This window comes from Heterocephalus glaber, unplaced genomic scaffold (assembly GCF_053883595.1).
Source record: "Heterocephalus glaber isolate CG9 unplaced genomic scaffold, H.glaber_assembly_v1.0 deba00001781, whole genome shotgun sequence".
Taxonomy (NCBI): domain Eukaryota; kingdom Metazoa; phylum Chordata; class Mammalia; order Rodentia; family Bathyergidae; genus Heterocephalus; species Heterocephalus glaber.
This window is the reverse complement of record NW_028258467.1, coordinates 327,518-347,303: the sequence shown is the minus strand read 5'-3', so window position 1 is coordinate 347,303 and position 19,786 is coordinate 327,518. Positions and strand designations below refer to the sequence as shown.

Sequence of the window (19,786 nt, the reverse complement as noted above, 5' to 3'; positions counted from 1 at the left end):
TTGAAGTCTATAAACTCAGCTGAAGAGCCAAGAGCCTACTTCTTAGCCACCTCTCAGTGCTGCACAGACAGCCACCCCTTCTGTGTGCAGCTCTGGGTCCCACAGGGTTCTCATGGGATAGAATGGTAGGAACCAGGAGACAATGCTAGGAGCCCTGTCCCTGGCTCCTGCAACAGGCTTAATTTAAGCCTTCTGAGGCCACTCATAAAATCCATTCCAGACTTTTTATGCAGAGGCACAGGTTCCATCTTCCTGGCAGGCCAACCCCCTCCCTGTACCACTCATGATTGGACCTGTCAGGAAAAGGGACAATAATGAGTCATCAACCTTCTGGGGATGCTATGCTCAGCAGGTGGTAATGTCACCAAGAAAAATTTTAGTTCCTAGAAGTATGGGAACAGGTGGGTAAGTCCTGGAGACAGGAATGAAGGGCCTGGCCTCAGTGTTTTTTTTGTTTTGTTTTGTTCAATTTATGGGAACCTAGAAGACTTCACAGTGGATGTGACCAAAGTAAATAGCTGGGTTCAAACACCCCATTCTGGTCCCTGGCCACACAGCCGAAGGAGCACTACTGATCTAGTCCCAGAATTTAGAAGTGTTCTCAAATTTGGTTTTTAGGGCCTTTGGTGTGTGAGAATTTATTTATATCATGTCCAAAAGAGATCGTAGAGAAGCTAGTGATGAGGGTCAGCAGAGAGCAGGGTTTGCAGATTGTTCCTGAGGCTTCCAAGCTGGTCCCTCCAGGAGAGTTGTTTAGATGATGTTACTATCCAGGATATCTGGGTGGGTGATTGTGTGATAACACTGTGGAAATCACACCCTGGCTGCTCACCCTATTGTGGCACATCTCCAATCCCACAGCCCCTTTCCAGTAACCATAGCTGCCTGCTTCCTCACAGGGACTGTCCCTCAGTGCAGCTCCTGTTCCACATCTCCCTCACTTTACAGCTCATCTTTTCACCAGACTGCTTGCTAGACGGCTGGGTGGCCCGGCCTGCCTAATGGATCTGCTACCTTTGGCTAAAGGTACCCAGCCTGTCACCCATGGCTCCCCAGCTACTTGTGTGCAGCTACCTTAGGGCCCACACTGCAGTCATGGTAGGGTCATATTTGCATGAAGCAGAAGCAGGAAGGAAAAGTGCCCTAAGGCCCGGAAAAGAGCCAGTAATTTCCCCAAGGTGAGCTCTGGTTTCCTGGCAAACAGGACAAAATGAGTTCTTCCTGTTCTCAGAAAGAACTATGCCTCCCATATCAATATAGATTCACACAGGGCCTAACCTAGGGTGATGGGAGGAGGCTTTGGGCTGTCATCTCCAGTGTAGGCAGCAGAGCAAACCCTTTCTCAGGACCTAACAGATGCACAGGAGTGGGGCAGGGCAGATACTACTCCAGGGCTCTCGAGGGTTCAGCCTGGATATTTCCCATATGCCCTCCCCTTTGTTACTACGTGGCAACAGGCATCAGGAATTATGGACAGCATGGATGGGATTGGCTGATCCATGTTCAGGGTCTACCGGACCATTGGGGTGCACAGCTGGTCCTCCACTGCAGGCAGGCAGACAGGCTCAGGGCCAGAGGGGAGTAGTGGAGACTATGCCAGTGAGGCATATAGGTAGCATTGCTGTGGCTTTAATGGAGGCATATCTATGACAGTGAATACTTGGGCCTCTCTGCTGACTTCTGTCTGCTCCAGATATGCATGTGAGTGGGCTGGGAGCCTGCAGTCCCTCTGGAAGTCAGGTGTAACCAACCTAGGCACAGCCCAGCATGACTGCCCTGTGTGCTGGGCGTAGACCTCAGGGCTCATCGCTCCAGAATTCATCTTCAGGGCAGACCAGATGTACACCACTAGTCCCCGTTCACAAGCTCCTGCTGGGAGGACGGGCCCATAACAGACTTTGGAGACAGGGTGGGGTTAGGGTGCAGCCTAGATGGACTGCCAAGTGCCACAATAACTGCCACGCCCCTTCCCCACAAAGCACCCAGACCCCAGGAGCAAGACTGAACTTCCTAAAGCCACTTCTGGATGGTGGTCAGGGTATGTCTCCTGTGATGTCCTAGTCACTGACCCCTGGCTTCCTCACCAGGAAGAGAAGAGAGGTGGCTTTACTCTCCACCCCGTGTCCTCAATGAAATGAGGTGCTTGGTCCCCACACTCCCCCAGTTCCCTTCAGAGGCTCTGAGTACCCTCGCCTTTGGGCTCCACAGGTGTGACCACTATTGGCAGGGTCATGGATAGGGCAGTCTTTGCAGTGGGCCAAGCAGACAGGCAGCAGCATTCTCCATGGAGGAGGCCCTCAGATGTCAGCGCCCAGCTCTGCACACTGCTTGTCAGAGATGTGGGAGGCCAAGGAGTCTATGATGTCCAGCAGCAACTGCTGGCTCAGCAACCGGAGTGTGGGCAGCTTGGAAACCTGCACAATAAACAAGATTCACATAAGAGCCACGGTGGGCTGCTGAGTCCTCTGGAAGCCCAACCTGGACAGGACTCATACTGTCTCTGCAGATGAAGGTGAGCAAGGACCAGTGGATGGGAGGCTTAGCTTGGCCCAGCCCAGGACCTCTGACTCCCATCCTCCCACAGTTCCTGACAGGGAGAGCTGGGGCCATGAGCAATAGGGGTGGGTGGCCTGACCTTGGTAAACTGGTGCACAATGATGTGCAGGCAGTGTCGCTTCATGTCCAGTGCCTGTGTCTTGTCGGCCGCCTCCAGAATCTGAAATGGCAGGGACTTTGAGGCACCCTGACCCACCCTCAGCAGAGGGAGCCATGACCCGCCGGTACCACAAGCACTACCTGCAACACGTTCTGCACGGTCACGTTCATCTCCAGGTTCTGCTTGCAGTACGCCTGCAGCCGGTTGTTGTAGAAGCCATAGTAGTAGGGGGCCGCGAATAGGTAGCTAAGGGTTAGTTAAGGAGCAGATGGCCAAAGGAACCCTGATTTCCCCTTCTAGCTGCCCCTTCCCCAGCCTGCCCCTGAGAGTTGCCAGGGACCCATGCCCAGACACTGGATGTTCTGAAGCACCTAGGGGCAGAAAAGCTCCATTCAAAATCCAAAGAAAATCACAAATCCCGTCATTCCCATAGTACAGCCGAAGAATTTCTCCATGGCACCTCACAGTCAAACTCTGCTGAAGTGAAGTACAAGGAATAACTCCACATCTGCTCTCCTGTCACTTAGAGAAATGACTGACCCCATTATTCTGTAGCTATGAGGGTCAAGAACTCACCTATTCCTTCTGGCTGCTGACCTATCTCTGCCAGCTGCCCACATGCTTTAGAGCCTTTGGAGAACACCAGACACAGTACTGGGCACTGGGAAATTCTCCAGAATTTGGCCAAGACCACAGGCCAAAATAGGGCAGCCAAGCACCAAGCCCATCTTGAGGGAGAGACTGCAACCCCTCAATGGTGACCCAGAAGTGATGCTGGCCCAGGGGCCTTTATTCACTGCAGAGGATGGTCCTCCTCTGTCTTTAGCTGAGTGGCAGAGAGTCTGCAGTTGGCAGAGTCTGGGACCAGATTAGCCACCCTTACGGTACGAGGATACAGGGAGTCCTCGGGGGGCATGTTGACCTCGCCATAGTAGATGTAGCGCAGCATGGACTGGAAAGCCTGCCTGCTGGGGACCATCTCCCCAATGGAGATGTTTACCTGCCCATCCTCAGGCATGAAGGACCGGAACATGGCTTCAAAGTAGCTGTAGACAGAGTGGCAGACAGCCAGTTCTGAGCAGAAGGAAGCCACCATGTGAGCCCTGCCCCCCAACACACATAGGTCCTCAACCCACCTAGAGCGGGCAGCCAGGATAGCCTTGTGGGCTGGCCGTGGGTGCCCATCCAGCAGCAGTGTGATGTCACAGAACTCTGCACCTGCACCTTCCAGGTATGCCTTCATATCCTGGATCAGAGATGTGCCTGGGGGTGTGGAGGGACCCTGAGCAAGTGCTTCCCACATTCCCCAGCAGACCCTGAGCAAAGGGGCTGCTTTGTGGCCTTGAGACCCCACAGGCACTGCCCTCTCTGCACCTCTGCCCACGTCACTGCCCTACAAGGGTTCCCTGGGATAGTGGTGCCACCAGTCTGTTTTCTCCCTTCAGCACCCCAGGCCAACTGGAGCACCACAGTCCCTACATGGCCCTCAGGACTGCTGGCCCCAATGTCTGCTCTTCCACCCACTGCCCTCCTAGCCTCCATGCTAGGGTTCCCTGTGAACCCACTGTGTGGCCTGTGGTGTCTCCAGATGTCACAAAATGGGGTCATCACAGGCCCCAAGGAGAGTTGGGTGAATGAAAGAGCCTATGGTGTCCTTTCCAAACAGGACAAGAAGGCACCAGAAGATAGGACATCCTCACTGTCCCTGAGAAGCTCAGCAGCTTATCCTTGATTCTGAACCATCAGATCTGATGCCCAGCCAGAAAGAGATGCCCATGTCCATCCTCAGAAATGGGCTCAGGGGATCCAAGCTCCTCACAGCCTGCTGTGGAAAGTTCTGTGGGTTGGGGGTCCTTGAGGAAGTCTACCTGCCTCTACCCATTCCTGCCAGGACCACACAGGCCACAGGGCAACCCCTGCCCCAAAGCCCTGGCTAATCCTCCATGGCTCCCAAGACTCCTACCATGATGAACACCATCCCTTCCACCCCCAGGGCAGAGGAACAGGAGTTTCCTACCAATGTCCACAGGCTGGTCCGAGGGGGTACGAGGGGGTGGCTGCTGCTTCCGCCGCACAATCTCCACAATCAGTGGGGATGAGAGGCGCTCAAACTCCTTCATCATGATCACCTGGTTGAAGTGGGACTCCTTCACCACGAAGTTCAGGCAGTGTTCCTGGGACAGACAGGCCCGGGCAGGCAAGCAGGATCAGGCCACAACCAGGGATGAGCAAGGAGGGGCTTGCCAGGGGAGCAGAGTGGGCACCCAGCCTGAGCATGCCCCACCCCACCCAAGAGGGCCCAAGCTGTCAGGTGCTCCCAGCTGCAGTGCCAACCCTGGCCCGCACCTTGAGCTGGCCTAGCTGCAGCCTGGCGGCACTCTCGCACACAACTAGCACATTCTGCAGGTCCACAGAGGCCTCGATATACTGCCGACACAGCTGCTCCAAGCGGCACATCTGGAAGCTCAGCGCCAGCTTGTACACATCCATGATGAGCAGCACATCCTCCACGTGGCCTGCACCCAAGAGGCCCTGAGCCTCAGGGACCCAGGAGGGAAGGGCCTGGAGCGGGGCCCAGGACTTCCTCTATAGATGGGTATGGGTCTGGACCATATGGTGGCTGTGATCACAGGTGATCAAGGGCCTCTGAGCCTCAGAATCCCTGTCTGTAAGGCAGGCCTAGCCACATCCACCTCTTGGCCCTGCTGCTCACCCCGGCCCTGTTCCTATGTACCCACACCCCAGGCACACCTTTCCGAGGGTACTTAATCTTGTCGGTGTAGAGGAACTGCATGAGCACCTCAAAGGGCCTGGCCTCAGCCTCTCGAATGGACACGTGCAGCAGGGGTGGCCTTGTCCCACTCACAGCTCCACCAGAGGCTTCCCTGGGAGCTGGGGCTGCGTCTTCCTCCAGCTTCTGTGGGGAGAAGAAGAGAGCTCAAAGGCACCCCAAAGGACAATGGACACAGCTGCCCAGTCTGGGGACCTTACCTGGGCCAGCCGCTCCCGTGCCTGCACGATCTTCCTGCGGAGCCAGCGGCTCCGTGCAGTGACAATGGCCACGTGGCCCTGAACACACTCCTCCTTCTGCACAAAGAACAATATGTGGGTAAAGGGCACTAGCCCCTTGCCCAAAGGGACAGAGGCCAGGTAGCCAGGGCATAACCTTTGAGGGCAGGCACAGCAAGTGGGGATGGGCATGAGGAAGGCCACTCACCTCACCCAGTACAAACTCTACATCACAGAACTGGCGGCTCTCCCACAGCCGCCCATAGTCCTCATGTAGTGTGCACTTGGGGTAACAGGAGAACTGTGAGGGAAACTCTAGTGTCACATGCAGGCCAGTCCTGGCTGAGAAGCAGCAGCCACCTTCCAGCCCACAGGCACGGCCTGCTCTGGGCCTTGATGGCTGTACCCACCCACCAGCTCACACTAGCTGGGGACTCTCACTGCTACTCTTGCCTTCAGTTGGACTTTCATGCTTTGGTGGAGCTGTGATGTCTCCATTCTATACCTGGACCCAGGTACTCCTACTGGTTCTACCAGGACATCCCCGTGTCTTCCAAGGAATTGACCCTGACTCACTGTCCCCATGGGCCCCTGACTGACCACTTGCTCCTCCAGGCCTGGAAAGGAGCTGCCAAGGGAAGCCACTGTTACATCTGACCTGGCTCACTCCACCAACTCTGCTGTGAGACCCCATGCCTCCCTACTCTGCACTGAGGGTCCCCAACTCCTAAGTGTCAGCTCAGCCTGCCCTCAACCTTATCTCCCACCAAACTTCCCAGGAAGTTTCCATCCCAACAGGCTCACCAACAAGCACCCTTGGACAAGCCTACCACCACAGAGTGGGCCTCAGTTCCTTATCACTGGGGCCAATGAGCTGCACACCTGGAACCTGTACATCTCCCCACTTCGGATGTTGTTGTCCACGGTACCCCCGAAGATGTACATGGCATCAGAGATGACAGCAGCCGCGTGGAAGAGCCTCCCGCTGGGCAGCTGGGGAAGGTGACAAGTAGGCAGGGCAGATGGGGTGGGGCAAGGTCTCCCACAGTAAAGCTGCCCATGGCCAGGCTGTGGATAAGGACATGACTCCAGATGGCCATGGAGGGACCACAGAACCCAGTCCCTGAGGGGAGAGGGTTTTTTGGGTGCAGCCAGACACAGTTGGAGCCAGGCCCACATGAGTGAGTGCAGCAGGGTGTGAGCTCTGGGGCCTGTGTCTCCTTTGCTAGATGACCATGAGCAAGCACTTTTTGGGGCCTCGTTATCCCCATCTGTGAAAGGGGTTGATCATGGGCCTTCCTGCAAGGGGTGGCTGTGGGATGCTTCACAGGGTAATGAAGCCTTAATGAGGGCCCCTGGCCCTTACCTCTGAGGCCGGCTGGGTGGGCTGCTTGGCTGAGGTGGTACCAAAGTCCAGGCCAAATACATCTCGGGACTTCTTGAAGCCAGCCCGCTCCTCAGAGGTCAGACTGGGTGCCTCCTCAGAAGTGGAAGCTCGCTCAGGCACTTCAGCCCCACTGATCTGGTGGGGAGAGATGTGCAGGAGTATGACCAGTAAGCAAGGGTTGGGCAGGCTGAGAGGCCATTGTCCCTGCCAGAGAGTGCTGTGTGTTGAGGAGGAGGGAAGACCTACAGAACTAGACCTGTTGGGGGGAGCCTGGCCAGAGACCTCAGAGGGCTTCCCAGGAGATTTGCAGGACAATGGGCACAGTAGATAGGATGGGTGAGGATCACTGAAAACCTGCAGGCTATAGGAAGAAAGGTCTAGAGGGTTGGGGGCCTGGGAATCCAGGGCTGGGAGCCTACGCATCCTGGCCTTGCTCCTCTTGGCTGTTTGGAGCCCTGGAAGGCCCTGAAGCTGTGAGAGCAGGTGGGAGCCATTGGCATGCAGCTGGTGAATTAAGAGTCCCCTGGGATTTCCACCCCATGACCTGGCAACACTCACCTCACTGTCAGAGCTTGGCTGGACAACCTCCCAGGTCTGGAAGTCCACATCATAGCAATGCAGCTCATTGGGCAATGTGTTGTCAGCTGCACCCCCGAACACATAGAGGTGGCGGTCAAAGGCCACCATGGTGTGCCCATAGCGCCGCTGGGGGGGTGGCGGGGAGCCCCGGAGCAAATGCTCAGTGGGGATGCGTGTCCACCTGGGGACACATGATAGTGAACTAGAGCTAGGGTGAGGGCAGTGGTCTCCACACAACAGGTCTCCCTGTGAAGTCCCCTTGTGACCCTCTGGTAACCAGACGAGGGTCCAAAGGAAGTGCTGGCATATATGTGCCCATGTCCCTTGACAAGTTTAGCTGTGCCACTAGCCATGCCTGGCTCCATGCAGTCCACCAGGGGGTCCAGCCCCAGCCCTACTATTCACCCAGACAGCACTGACAGGGTGGGAAGGGTAGATCTGGCCTCTGGGCAATCCACTTTCTCTGGGGAAATGGAGTTGTGCAGACATACACAGGGGACTGCAGGTTGCTGTATTTATGCCACCCAGGCAGCTGAGATCCCACCTGGAAACTGCCTGGGCCCCAAACTCTGATGCTGCTCCTACAGCACCTTCCACCTTCCACCCTCCAAGGGCTTCCCAGCACCTTCCAGCAAATCTCCTCTCTTATCAAGTTAGTTGCAGAACCAAAACAGATCCTTGCTATACCATCTGTTTATCACCCAAGAAGGCTCCCTCTGCCCAGGTTGATTGGTCCTTCTCCACATGGATCCCTGACCTGTAGGGATGCATGAGCCCCCTCCATAGCCCTTTTCCCTCTTCTGCGTTCACTCCCAGGATCAGAGGCCAGCCCAAGTACAGGGGTTAAATGCAGCCAGCAGCCAAGACTGGAGAGGGCTTGTGTACCTCTCATCTTCTGCTATCATGAGATCTGTACCGGCCATATTTGCTATGGGTGGCACTCATCAAGACTGTCCTGCACCCTCAGAAAGAAGGCCAACTGGGGACCCTGACCAGGGCCATCTTTGCTGAGCTGCAGCCATACCCTGCTCAAGGATGGATGTTCTTGCTTTGTGTAAGAGCTTAGAAAGATGGGCTGCCATGGCTGCCAGACACAAACATGGGCATTCACTGTGCCCCTCCCTGGCCAGGGCACTCACGTCTTGTCCTTGAACTCAAACTGGAAGAGATTGTTGGTTATCTTGGCTCCACTCTGCCCTGAGAACACAAACATCTTGTCCCGGCACACAGCCACAGGGAAGTTGCAGCAAGACGGTGGGATCTCACCACTCTGGGCCACCTGGGGTGGTGGTGGAAGCAGCTCAGTCCAGGGCTCTTACAGGACCTCTGTGTGTGTGTGTGTGTGTGTGTGTGTGTGTGTGTGCGCGCGCGCGCGTGTGTGTGTGTGCGCATGCGCTTTCTGGGGATTGAATCCAGGGGCTTCACAATGAGATACATGCTGAACCTTTTTATTTTTTGAGACAGGGTCTCACTAAGTTGCTATGTTTCCCTCGTTGGGCTCCAACTTGTGTTCCTCTTGTCTCAGTCTCCCAGAGTGCTGGGATTACGGGCATGTACTACCATGCCCAGATGGACTCACATTTCTATACACTCAGAGAAGGAATTTTTATTCTTGAAATCTCTTTTGTGAATGAGGGTTCATAGAATAATTTTTTTGGCAAACAGTTTATAGCCCTATCTCACCCACTTATGTGGGTTCACTTTTGACTAGCTGGGGTCAAAATCATGAGGGTTAAATTATCAGGGACTGCCAGGTATAGTGGTGCATGCCTGTAATCTCAGCACTTGGGAGGCTGAGGCATGAGAACTCCCATGTTTGAGGCCAGCCTGTGCTACATAGTTCATTTAAGGCCAGCCTAACTATGTAGTAAGACCCTGTCACAATCAATCAATCAATCAATAATCAGGGCCTAATCATACATTTCTACAAGAGTAGCAAATTCCAGAAGTAGGACATTGGACAGCAGGTGGCCCTTGATATGTTTAAATAAGGGTAGATTTGACCAAAAGCATATTAGTCCCATGCAGCACTCTGGCCATCCAGGGACCGGTTTGTGTGTGTATATTTGTGTGCACATGCAGATGTACACAGGGCACGCAGTGCTAGGGTGGAACCCAGGGCTTTGCACTTGGGCAAGTGCTCCACCGTTGACTTGCATGCACCTGCAGCCCCAGGGCTTGGAATCTTTAGTCACTGTGCAAACACTGCTAGAACTGGTTGTGGGCTGGGCGGAGAGGAGAGTGAGGCTAAGCTTTGGTGAAGGAAAGACAGAAGACTCTGCCACCACCCTCCCCTGCCTGTTGGCGCCCCTCCCCCAGCACCCCAGTTTCCTGTGACCCTCACCTCTTCCCAGCATGTGAGCTCCCGGTCCTGGAGGCCAATCGTCCACATGTCATTCAACCTACATTAGGACAGAGGGGTCAGGATGCTTTGGGTCTGGCTGTGAGGGTGGGCCTGGACTGGACCTGGCTAGGGCAGATGTCTCCAGGGAAGAACTATCTGCCATGTGAGTTAGGCAACTATTGTGCAGCCATGAGGTCTCAGTGCACCAATGCCAGCTATGCCAGTCCCTAGCCAGCCCAGACAGGAACCAGTAGCCTCATGCACAATATCTGAGGCAAAGGGGCAGGGCGAGCTCCTTACTGAGCTGTCCCCCAGGATGGGAGGGACCATGGATATTATAGAAACTATTACTACTATGTTACTAGGAGTTTCTGTGATGCTAAAATTGAACTAACCACATGCTACTTTTGTAATCAGAAAATACAGAGAGATTAATTTTCTAAAATAAGGAAAAAATACCTGTGACACAGGAAGAAAGCCAGGGCTAGGTCTGAGCCTGGATGCTGCCCCCTTCCCACTCTCTGGGCCCTTCAGCATCCCTCTTCCCTGTGGTTCCAAGTATTTCCATCTCAGTAATTCAAGGGGCTATAGGAGTGGCTGGGGGATCCACTCAGAGAGAGATCCACTCACCTCCATATGCCCAAATTCAGCAGTGCATCAAAATCCACCAGGCCAGACTTTTGCAGCCTGAGCCCTCAAATGCCAGGAAAGCTTGCTCTGTACTCAAGTACATTCAGAGGTGAGGTGCATAGGCTGGGTCACCACCTACCTTGCATTGCCATCATACCCAGCAAAGATCCATAGCTTGTCACTGTATACTGTGGCCCCATGGGCTGACCTGGCAACTGGTAAGCTAGAGTACAAAGGAAGAAACGAGGAGAGAGGTTACCCAGGTCAGGTGGGAGCTCAGAGCCTCACATGGTGGGATAGATTCCACAACTGGGGTACTTGGGCCACATCTACCTCACACTGGGGCTCTAAGAGCCACTGCTGGTGCACCAGGAACAAGCAGTGGCACCAGAGGCAGTTTGTGAGCTCTGGAATGTAGCTGGATAAAAAATTCAGATGTAGGCATGGTGGTACATGCTATAACCCCAGCACTCTGGGAGGCTGAGGCAGGAAGATAGCAAGTTAGAGTGTAGCTTGAGCAACTTAGTGACTTAGAAAGATCCTGTCTGAAAATAAAATAAACAAACAAATAAATACATACATACATAAAATGGCTGGAGATGTGGCTCAGTGTAAAACCACTGGGCTCAATTCTTTGTCCTCAAAAATCCAAAAGGAAAAACAAAACAAAACAAGGAAATTCAAATGTAAGGCTGGCAATAAAGTTCCGTGGTAGTGTTTGCCTAACATGTCCAAGGCTCTGGGTTCAACCCCTACCCCATCAAAAAAGAAATTCTGATGTCCACACAAGCACAGCATCCTTTCCCAGCTGCCACCAAAATATCCAAGAAGGTGCTCACAAAGCAGCATGTCCAGGTCTCTTCTGAAAAACGGGAATCTAGAGCTGGGAGCAGGCTGGGAGCAACTGGGAGTCAGTACCCACTCCTGGCTCCCCACTTGCTGACTGCTTCAGGCCTCTCCCAGCCTCAGGCCAGCTGCCACTCAGACCCCTCTTGGCCCCACAGGTCTCAGCAAAGTCTCTCACCGTCCTTCAATTTTCCACTCTGTCCACTGGCCAGTTGCAAACTTGTATTCAAACAGGTCATTTTTATTCTTCAAGTTAGAATTGGAATAAATGTCTCCAGTGTAGCCCCCTGAGTAAAGAGAGAGTAAAAGTGTCACACCCACGGCATTGCTGAAGCCTTCACAGCCTGGGAGCTGAGGCACAATCTCGCCCCATTTAAACATACAAACCAAGGCTCCATCTGTAAACCTCTGAGGCACCAACTCCTTGTGGTCTCTGTGCAGGGCTCCAGGGACACAGTGAGCAGGACAGATTCCGCCCCAGCTGTCACAAGCAGACAAACCAACCCTGAGAGCTTAGGGAAGTTAGGGAAAGGGGTCCCTCACTCAATCCAGGAACTCAGGCCTGTCCAATGGACAGAGGTGAGGGGCAGGACAGAGCTCCTGACAGGCACAAGATATGAGAAGACCCATGATGGGAGGAGGCTGTGGGAAGTCAGGGCATCCATGGTCCCAAGAGGGGGCAGATGGCAGGAGGCTGCTTACCAAAGACAAACATGCTGCTCCCGTAGACAACAGCTGAGTGGTGGTAGCGGGGGGCTGGTGGGGTGCCAGTGGTAAAGGCCCTGGGGTAGGCATAGGGTAGTTCATGTCAGCAGAGGTCAGCTAGAAAGTCCACATCCCCACACAATAGCCCCTGCCATCCTCACGTCTCCCTCCTCCCCTTTTTGGAGGACTAAACCTTTGCTAGCCAAGTGTTCTACCACTGAGCTATGTCCCCAGACCTTTTTATCTTATTCTGAGATAGGGTCTTGCTAAGTTTCCCAGGATGGGGTTGAACTTGCGATCCTCCTCCCAGCTTCCCTAGTGTCTGCGATTATAGGTATATGCCACTGCACCATGCTCATATTATTATTTTTTGAGACAGGGTCTTGCTATGCTGCCCAGCCTGGCCTTGAACTAGTGAGTTCAAGTGATTCTCCCTCCTCGGCCTGCTGACTTCAGGGATTTCAGGTGCACGCCATGGTATCCAGCTTCTTTTTATTATTTCAGAGGTGACCTCTCTCCTTATAGAAACTTTAAAAACATTACCAATAAGGAGAAAACAAAACAAGAAGCACTAAAAATTTTTATTTCGCTGCCAACAAAACCACTGTGAACACCTGGAGGTCCTCCCTCCACACCTCTTAGGCATATCTATGCTGCTGGGAAATGTTTTATAATGGAATTGAAATAGTGAGGTGTGGTGAGGCAAACCTGTAATCCTAGCACTCAGAAGGCTGAGGCAGGAGGATTGCCATTTGAGGCTGGCCTGGACTACATAATGAGTTCAAGACCAGCCTGGGCTACACAGCAGGACTCTGTCTCAAAAAAAAAAAAGGAGGAGGAGGAGGAAAGAAAGAAAGAAAGAAAAAAGAAAGAAAGAGAAAGAAAGAAAGAGAGAGAGAGAAAGAAGGAAGGAAGGAAGGAAGGAAGGAAGGAAGGAAGGAAGGAAGGGAATCATGTGGTGGATATTTTGTAATTTGCTTTTTCAACCAAATAATTTCACTAGGAGGTCCTCAAACCACTCTAAGATCATCTCTGTGTAGGATAATTCTCAGCATCTGGGCAGTATTCTGTAGCATGGGGTGTCTACATTTTACTTACTAAATTAAAAACCCATTTACACCTCTTACCACAGAGCTGCTCATCTCTAGGGCTTTTTGTTGTTGTGTGTTTGTTTTGGTTTCTTGAGACAGGCTTTCTCGATGTAGCCCAGGCTGGCCTCAAACTCATTCTGTCTCAGACTTTGAATTGCTGGAATTATAGATATGCACCTCTACACCCAGTCCAAGTTTAATGCTTGAGTAAAAGGGGTTTTTTTCAGTACTGGAGATTGAACCCAGGGCCTGGTATATGCTATGAAAGCACTCTACCACTAAGCTACATCCCTCAGCTCTTTCAAAACATTTCATTTGGAAGGGCCAGGCATTAGCTCAGTGGCACCATGCCTGCCTCAAAAGCATAAGGTCCTGAGTTCGATCCCTAGTACTGCAATAAATAAATAAATAAATAAATAAATAAATAAATAAAACATTTCATTTCAAGACAAGGTCTCACTGAGTGGTCCAGGCTGGTCTTGAACTTGTGCTCCTCCTGCCTCAGCCTTCCCAGTAGCTGAGATTACAGATAGTTGCCTTACAACTGGCTATTTTAGCTTTTTTTTCCCTGGGTGAGGTAAGTACTGGGGTTGAACCCACTGCCTTTGCACTGAGCTATATTCCCACTCCTTTTGTTATTTTTTAAAATAAATTTTAGTTTATTTCATCCCATCTCCCCCTCAAGCCCTCTCCCTACATATTTTTGTTTGTTTGGGGTTTTGGGGGGTTTTTTTGGTACCGGAGATCAAACTCGGGTCCTTGGGCTTGTGCAGCAGGCAACAAAACCACTGAGCTAAATCCCTGGCCCTTGTTTGGGTTTTTTTTGGTACTGGGGAACGAACTCGGGTCCTTGTGCTTGTGCAGCAGGCAGCGAAACCATTGAGCTAAATCCCCGGCCCTCCCTATGTATTTTTATTTTGAGACAATCTCAGTAATCTCCCGAGGCCGGGCTGGAATTTGTAATCCTTCTGCCTCAGCCTCCTTGAGTGGTGGGATTACATGCATGTGTCACCACACCACACTACTTTAGCAAGTTTTGATCAAGAACTGTAGTCTTTAAAGTGACTTCTAAAATTAACCAAGGAGGGGCCAGGGATTTAGCTCAGTGGTTTCGCCGCCTGTCTCGCAAGTGCAAGGTCCAGAGTTCGATCCCTGGTACCAAAAACCAAAACAGAGCATAAAATTAACCAAGGACTTCAGATATACCTTAGATATACAGTACTTGCCTAACAGACACAAGGCACCACAAAAAAATTAAAAAATAAAAAATTAACATAGGGAACAATTAGCTGCATTATAAAACCAAGTGTGTGAGGAAATGACACCAACTTCCACAGCCATCCCAGGGCCACCAGGGCTCCTGGAAAGATGATGGATGACATCATGTGGAACTGCCCTTCCTGACTGAGGGTCCTGGGCAGTAACATGATCTCCTGAGCCCTGACACCCTCCTGTGTCGAAGAGGAATGATAAGACCCCACCCCTTCAGGGGACCAAGGGGATGGGCCACAGACCACAGTGGTCTTAGTGGGTCTGTGTTCCTATGTGAGCAGATGGTGGAGCTCAGGAAGCCCAGAATCTCCTGATCCCAGGATCTCCATCAGTCCCTCAGCTGTGATCTGCTGTGTGAGGTCATGGAGTTTACATGGGACCCACTGCCTGTGGGGGTTCTCCTGGATGGATCCCATGAGGAAAAGAGGCACTGCTACCAGGCCCTGGGCAGCAGCCAGCACCAGCAGAGTGAATTCTGGGAGAACTCATTACTAATGCCCACCCTTGCCCTATGTCAGATCCCATAGGCAGCCTCTGGCCCAGGAGAAGGACTGGTGATTGAAGGGCTCTCTGGGGCAGAATTTTGGGACCTACAACTGAACCAAACAGATCTCCTTAATTAGCAGGATTCGGAATAATCAACCATAGATGTGGCTGCAACAGAAACCTAGGAGATGGAGGAAAGCGACCAGACCCAGGGCTCCAGTTATCTCCTCCTTGATGCTTCTTCATGACTCTGTGGGCCACCTAGGCCCAGCACAGAGCCTCGGTGTCCCAGGAGAAAGGACAGGGTCGTAGAACACAGGGGCTGCCCACCTGCACCAGGAGCAATCCTTCACATCGAACCGCAGGAGGTCATTGAGCATCGTCTTCCTGAAAGGCAGCCAGAGAGAGGGTGGCAATGACCAGGTGTGCTCTGCAATGTGTTGCCATTCCAGAACTCTGGAGATGGGCACTGCATGCACCCCAGGGAGGAAACAGCAGAAAGAACCATTTTGGGCTGGCTCCCTGACACCTGGCACCTGGCTAGAGCCAGGCAACTTGCCAATGACCAAAGGGACAAGAGTGGTGACCACCAAGGAAGCTCCCTTGATATGGGATATGGGCACTGGGGCTGCCATACAAGCAAAGTCAACTGAGGGGTGGGGATGTAGCTCAGTGGTTCTGCCACCTGCCTTGCAAGCACAAGGTCCTGAGTTTGATCCCCAGTACCAAAAAAAAAATGATTCCAACAACCAAAGTCAACCTTACTGGGGTCAGGACCCAAGCATAATCACAGCCACCAGGAGCCCATTTAAAAGCTGACATGAAGACGTGAAATGGTTCAAAGGCCAGAGTTAACACTCACATGTCACCCTAGCCTCTAAAATTCCCACTTCTGCATCTCAACCTCCTTCTCTGAGGCTGCTCCATCATAATGAGGTACCAGCCCACATGTCAGGGAAGGGCCTGCTGCTTCTCACTGATCTTCCTGCTATCTCTATTGATTGCAAAAGCAATGTACAAACTGCATTAAAGACAGAATAAAATGGGAAACAAGTCCACTTGCCACTGTACTACCTTTCAGGAGTGGCATGTTACCATCTATCCCTTGCTCATGTGAAGGAAGAGAACAAACACCTGGAGCCCAGCACATGTGTCAGACCATGTCTGTGCCTGGTGCCCCTGGCCTATCTTTCTCAGTATACATCAGCAAGGTGCTCCCTGCCTACTCCATTTTACAGAGGAGGAAATGGCCTAGAAAATAAAAGGTTGTGTCTGAGATCATATAGTCTGCAAAGCTGCTGTTAGGATTAATCTTTCCCCTTCCTCATTCATTACTCCCAACTCACCTGTTCCAGGAAGCCATCTTTCTATTTAGTCTTTACAAAATTACAACTAGACTGAGAAAAATTTGTATACTGTGTTTTATTTGTTAAACAAAAGTATGGGAGGCCACTGTTTGGAGTGAACTTCTGCTCCAGGCCCCAAAAGCTCAGACCAAATCAAAGTGAAGTCATTCAAGACAAATGTCTCATACACTGAAAGTCTAAGGAAGCAAATCCCCAAATAGATCAGTTTTTCCTACAAATAGGAGAGTCCAGTCTACCCGAGTCTGTGTTAAAAGGAAATCCCCTCTGTTTTAACCCTTTGAATAAAGTAACCTAAAGTTGCCTAAGGTTAACCAATCAGCTTTTTTTTATGGCTCTGTTTCCTTCCCACCTTCCAAACCCCACTGTTTCATTTTTTTCTGTTTTGTATTGTTTTGTTTTGTGACAGGGTCTTGCTGTGTAGTCCACAGTGGCTTTGAACTTGGGGCAGTCCTCCTGCCTCAGCCTCCCAAGTGCTGGGAGGGATTACAGGCATGCACTACTAGCACACCCAGCTTCCCACTGTTGCTCTTGTCCAGAGAGCTCTCATTCTAATCTGTAGAATGGAGGCTGCCCCAATACATGAATCTTTTGATACACTGTAGCAAAACCATTTCTGTCATACAAACTACCTGTTACAAAATGCATCTGAGGACAGAGGTCCCCTATCTATCACCCACTGTCCCATGCAGACACCAGTGGCTTTTCTGGTTTGGGAGATTCTCGTGAAGGCGCCAGTAAACATCTATGGGTAGACACTTCTTCCTTACCCCTCAACATTTATTGAGTTGTCTGGGTGTTGGATGCAGGAGCAAAAGGAACGTACGCCTTGCCTTGGCAGAGGAGACAGATCATAACCAGCATCTATAAGCTTCAGAAACAAGTGCAGGTGTTAAGAAGTAAGGAGGGTGGGCGGGGGAAGGCCTTACAATGCAGTGTAAGAGAGGTAGGAAGTATGGGGAGAAGAAAACAATCAATACAGACAGCTGAGCAAGAGGGCACTTGGAACAAGCCAAATGCAGCAAGGCAGCCAGTGTGGCCCAGCACAGTGAGAGGGTGGGAGGAACAGAAAAACAAAGAGAGAACAAGTATATAGGCCTCATGGACTATTATGAGGACTCGGGCTTTTATTCAGAAAGGGGGGGGATGTATCACAGGGTTATGAGCTGAGAAAGAAAGTGGTCTGACTTGCATTTGTAAATGGATCCCTCTCACTGCTTCTGGGCAGCAGGAGACTAATGAAGGAGACATGCTGGATGCCAGGGGATGATGGCCAAGGAGGCCCTTTTGCCTAGTCTGCAGGTCCTGGTATTGTTCTAAATACCCCACCACCCCTAAGTTGGCTCCCCTAGAGAGCCCTGCAGGACTGATGTGACAGTACTTTTCATGGGCTTTAAAGCAGGTTCTAGGGCTTTGGGGTGAGAGGTGGGGCTGGGATTTGTAGGCAGTTTCGGTCATGTGCAATCACTCTACCTTCAGCACAGGGAAATCAACCACAACTTAACTGGTGATAGTTCTTGCCTATCCACAGAAAACAGTCATCTCCAGGAAGGTTATTTGCTAGGAGTTTGTAGCAATGAAAGAAAACCCTCACAAAAAGTGAGAAGTGCACATAATAAATAAAACTGTGTCCTCCATACCTTTGAGCTGCAAAGGAAGCATGTGGACAAGGCCCAGAGGGTGGTGTAGGGAAAGAAAAGTGCCTAGTAGGGCAGGCAGTAAAAGTGGATATGCTTCTTTCAAGGTTGTACCCACTCACTCAAAATAAGAGGGATATTTCCATATGCTGAGTATATGCGACCCAATGAATGCTGCACTGAGTACCTTGAGGACAGGATCTCATTTAATCTTTCCCAAGACCTGGGAGGTAAGTGTAGGAGGCCTCACAAATGGGGTAACTGAGGCTTAGAGTGCTTAGCTAACATCTGGAAAGATAAAGAGTTTCACAGTCCCAGTTCAGACAATACTTCTCCCTACCTAGTCCAAACACCTTGATACACTCACCCGTTATCGCCTCCAAATACATAGATGGCATCTTTATAGGCCACCACTGTGTGCTTGCTTCGCCTAGAAAGAAAGAAGGGGTAGAAGGTGGTGAAGCCAGGCTCCAACTAGATGGCACCCAAGGAATGGGACTACACATGGGGGCTGCCACGGAAGTTCGATAACATTTGTCAGTTGACAAGATCTACGCAGACTCTTAAATTCCACCACACCTCCTGTAGGTGGGTATGCCTGAGACTATCCCGCCGCAGTTCATGGGACCCCAGCTGAAGGCTCCGAAACGCAACAGCTCTAGCATCCTGCCCAGGGTCACCCGGCTCTGGGACTCCAAAGAATTTCCTCCTTTGCCCTGGACACCACCAGCCTATTAGCAGTTCCCACACTAGGCCACTATGCCCGGGCCTCGCCCCTAGACCTCCCACCTTGGGACCTTCTCAGATCACTCCCCCACACTTCACGTCCCCTCAGGATCCCCTGAACCCCGCCGTACCGGGCACCCACGAACTCGTCGCAGGGCGGGAGGCGTCGCCAGCGATGCACTGTTTCAAAGGGCCCGAAGTTGAGCGTCAGGTACTCGACACTGTCTGAGCAGCTATGGTCAAAGTCCACGCTGGGAGCTACCTTGGAGCGCGCCCCACCTGCCAGGGCCCCGGCCCCGATCGGGGCCCCGGAGCCACCTGGCCCGGCCATCCCGGGCCCACGCCCGATTGGCCGCCCGGTCTGCAGGACTCGCGGCCACCGCCCGCGGCCGCCCCGAGGGACCACATTTCCCGGCAAGCCCTGCGCCGATGTCGAAGCACTTCCGGCCAGCGCCCCAGGTTCAGCAGCCAGCACATCCGGACAAGACTAGCGCCCCTGGCGACACCGCCGTCCAACTCTGGGCCTAGTGGCCATCTTTGCTGTAATCGTATAACATTCCGGGTAGTAGAGGGGCACGGCTTCCGCGGGCAGTAAAGCCGTCTGGACCCCAAACCATCTGGGACTGCGCTTCCTTGGCTTCTGCCAGGCTCACGCCGCCAGCCGACCCTCAACGGCCACTGCCATGGAGTCCCCGGCTCCCCCTGTAGTTGCGCGTGGGTCCCATCTGCAACATCTGCCTCTCCCAGGATCCCAGGTGGAGGGATGGCAGGCGACTCAACTATCCCCTCTTTGTTCCCACATCCCTGGCCTTCCCAGGTCTCCCCTCTCTCCTGGGTGTTCTTATTGGCTGGGAGGCAGCTTAGCATGGAACTTTTGTTCTCATTCCTAATTAATAGCAGAGCCTTTGCTTCTTCACCTGCCAAATGAGGATTCAGAAAGCTTAAGCTGCTAGAAAAGGCATGGGTCTGTTTCAGAACACAGCACCTACAGCCCTAAGTAGATGCTGGAAGATTGTCAAGCATTAGTTATATCTGACCTTTGAAGAAGCATTTC

General features: G+C 52.2%; 1 protein-coding gene across 4 annotated transcripts; it reads right to left on the bottom strand.

Moving 5' to 3' along the window:
- Positions 1-1,613: 1,613 nt before the first annotated feature.
- Positions 1,614-19,141, bottom strand: Lztr1 (leucine zipper like post translational regulator 1). Of its 4 annotated transcripts, none has more exons than XM_004874896.3 (21): positions 18,864-19,141; positions 18,374-18,436; positions 15,336-15,392; positions 12,154-12,233; positions 11,630-11,738; positions 10,745-10,828; positions 9,976-10,033; positions 8,771-8,910; positions 7,611-7,812; positions 7,032-7,187; positions 6,548-6,658; positions 5,874-5,966; positions 5,648-5,743; positions 5,408-5,573; positions 5,003-5,172; positions 4,674-4,830; positions 3,793-3,919; positions 3,553-3,702; positions 2,797-2,902; positions 2,636-2,716; positions 1,614-2,414 (listed from the first exon to the last, which is right to left on the bottom strand). In XM_004874896.3, exons 1-21 carry the CDS (start codon positions 19,061-19,063, stop codon positions 2,298-2,300), a joined length of 2,523 nt encoding a protein of 840 aa, XP_004874953.1. In that variant the 5' UTR covers positions 19,064-19,141; the 3' UTR covers positions 1,614-2,297. The 4 variants fall into 4 exon arrangements, with proteins under 4 accessions (XP_004874953.1, XP_087058978.1, XP_087058977.1 ...); XM_087202852.1 differs by having other exon boundaries at positions 3,657-3,702; XM_087202851.1 differs by lacking the exon at positions 5,874-5,966 and having other exon boundaries at positions 18,864-19,140.
- Between the last annotated feature and the right edge of the window lie 645 nt (positions 19,142-19,786).

Bases quoted from the DNA above. Each gene is read 5' to 3' on its own strand.
- Lztr1 (XM_004874896.3), bottom strand. From the start codon at position 19,063: ATGGCCGGGCCAGGTGGCTCCGGGGCCCCGATCGGGGCCGGGGCCCTG. The intron at 5,967-6,547 runs GTGTGCAGCTCA...TTTCCCTCACAG, and splicing joins GGGAGATGTACAGGTTCCAG to TTCTCCTGTTACCCCAAGTG. The intron at 3,703-3,792 runs GTGGGTTGAGGA...CTCTGTCTACAG, and splicing joins ATCCTGGCTGCCCGCTCTAG to CTACTTTGAAGCCATGTTCC.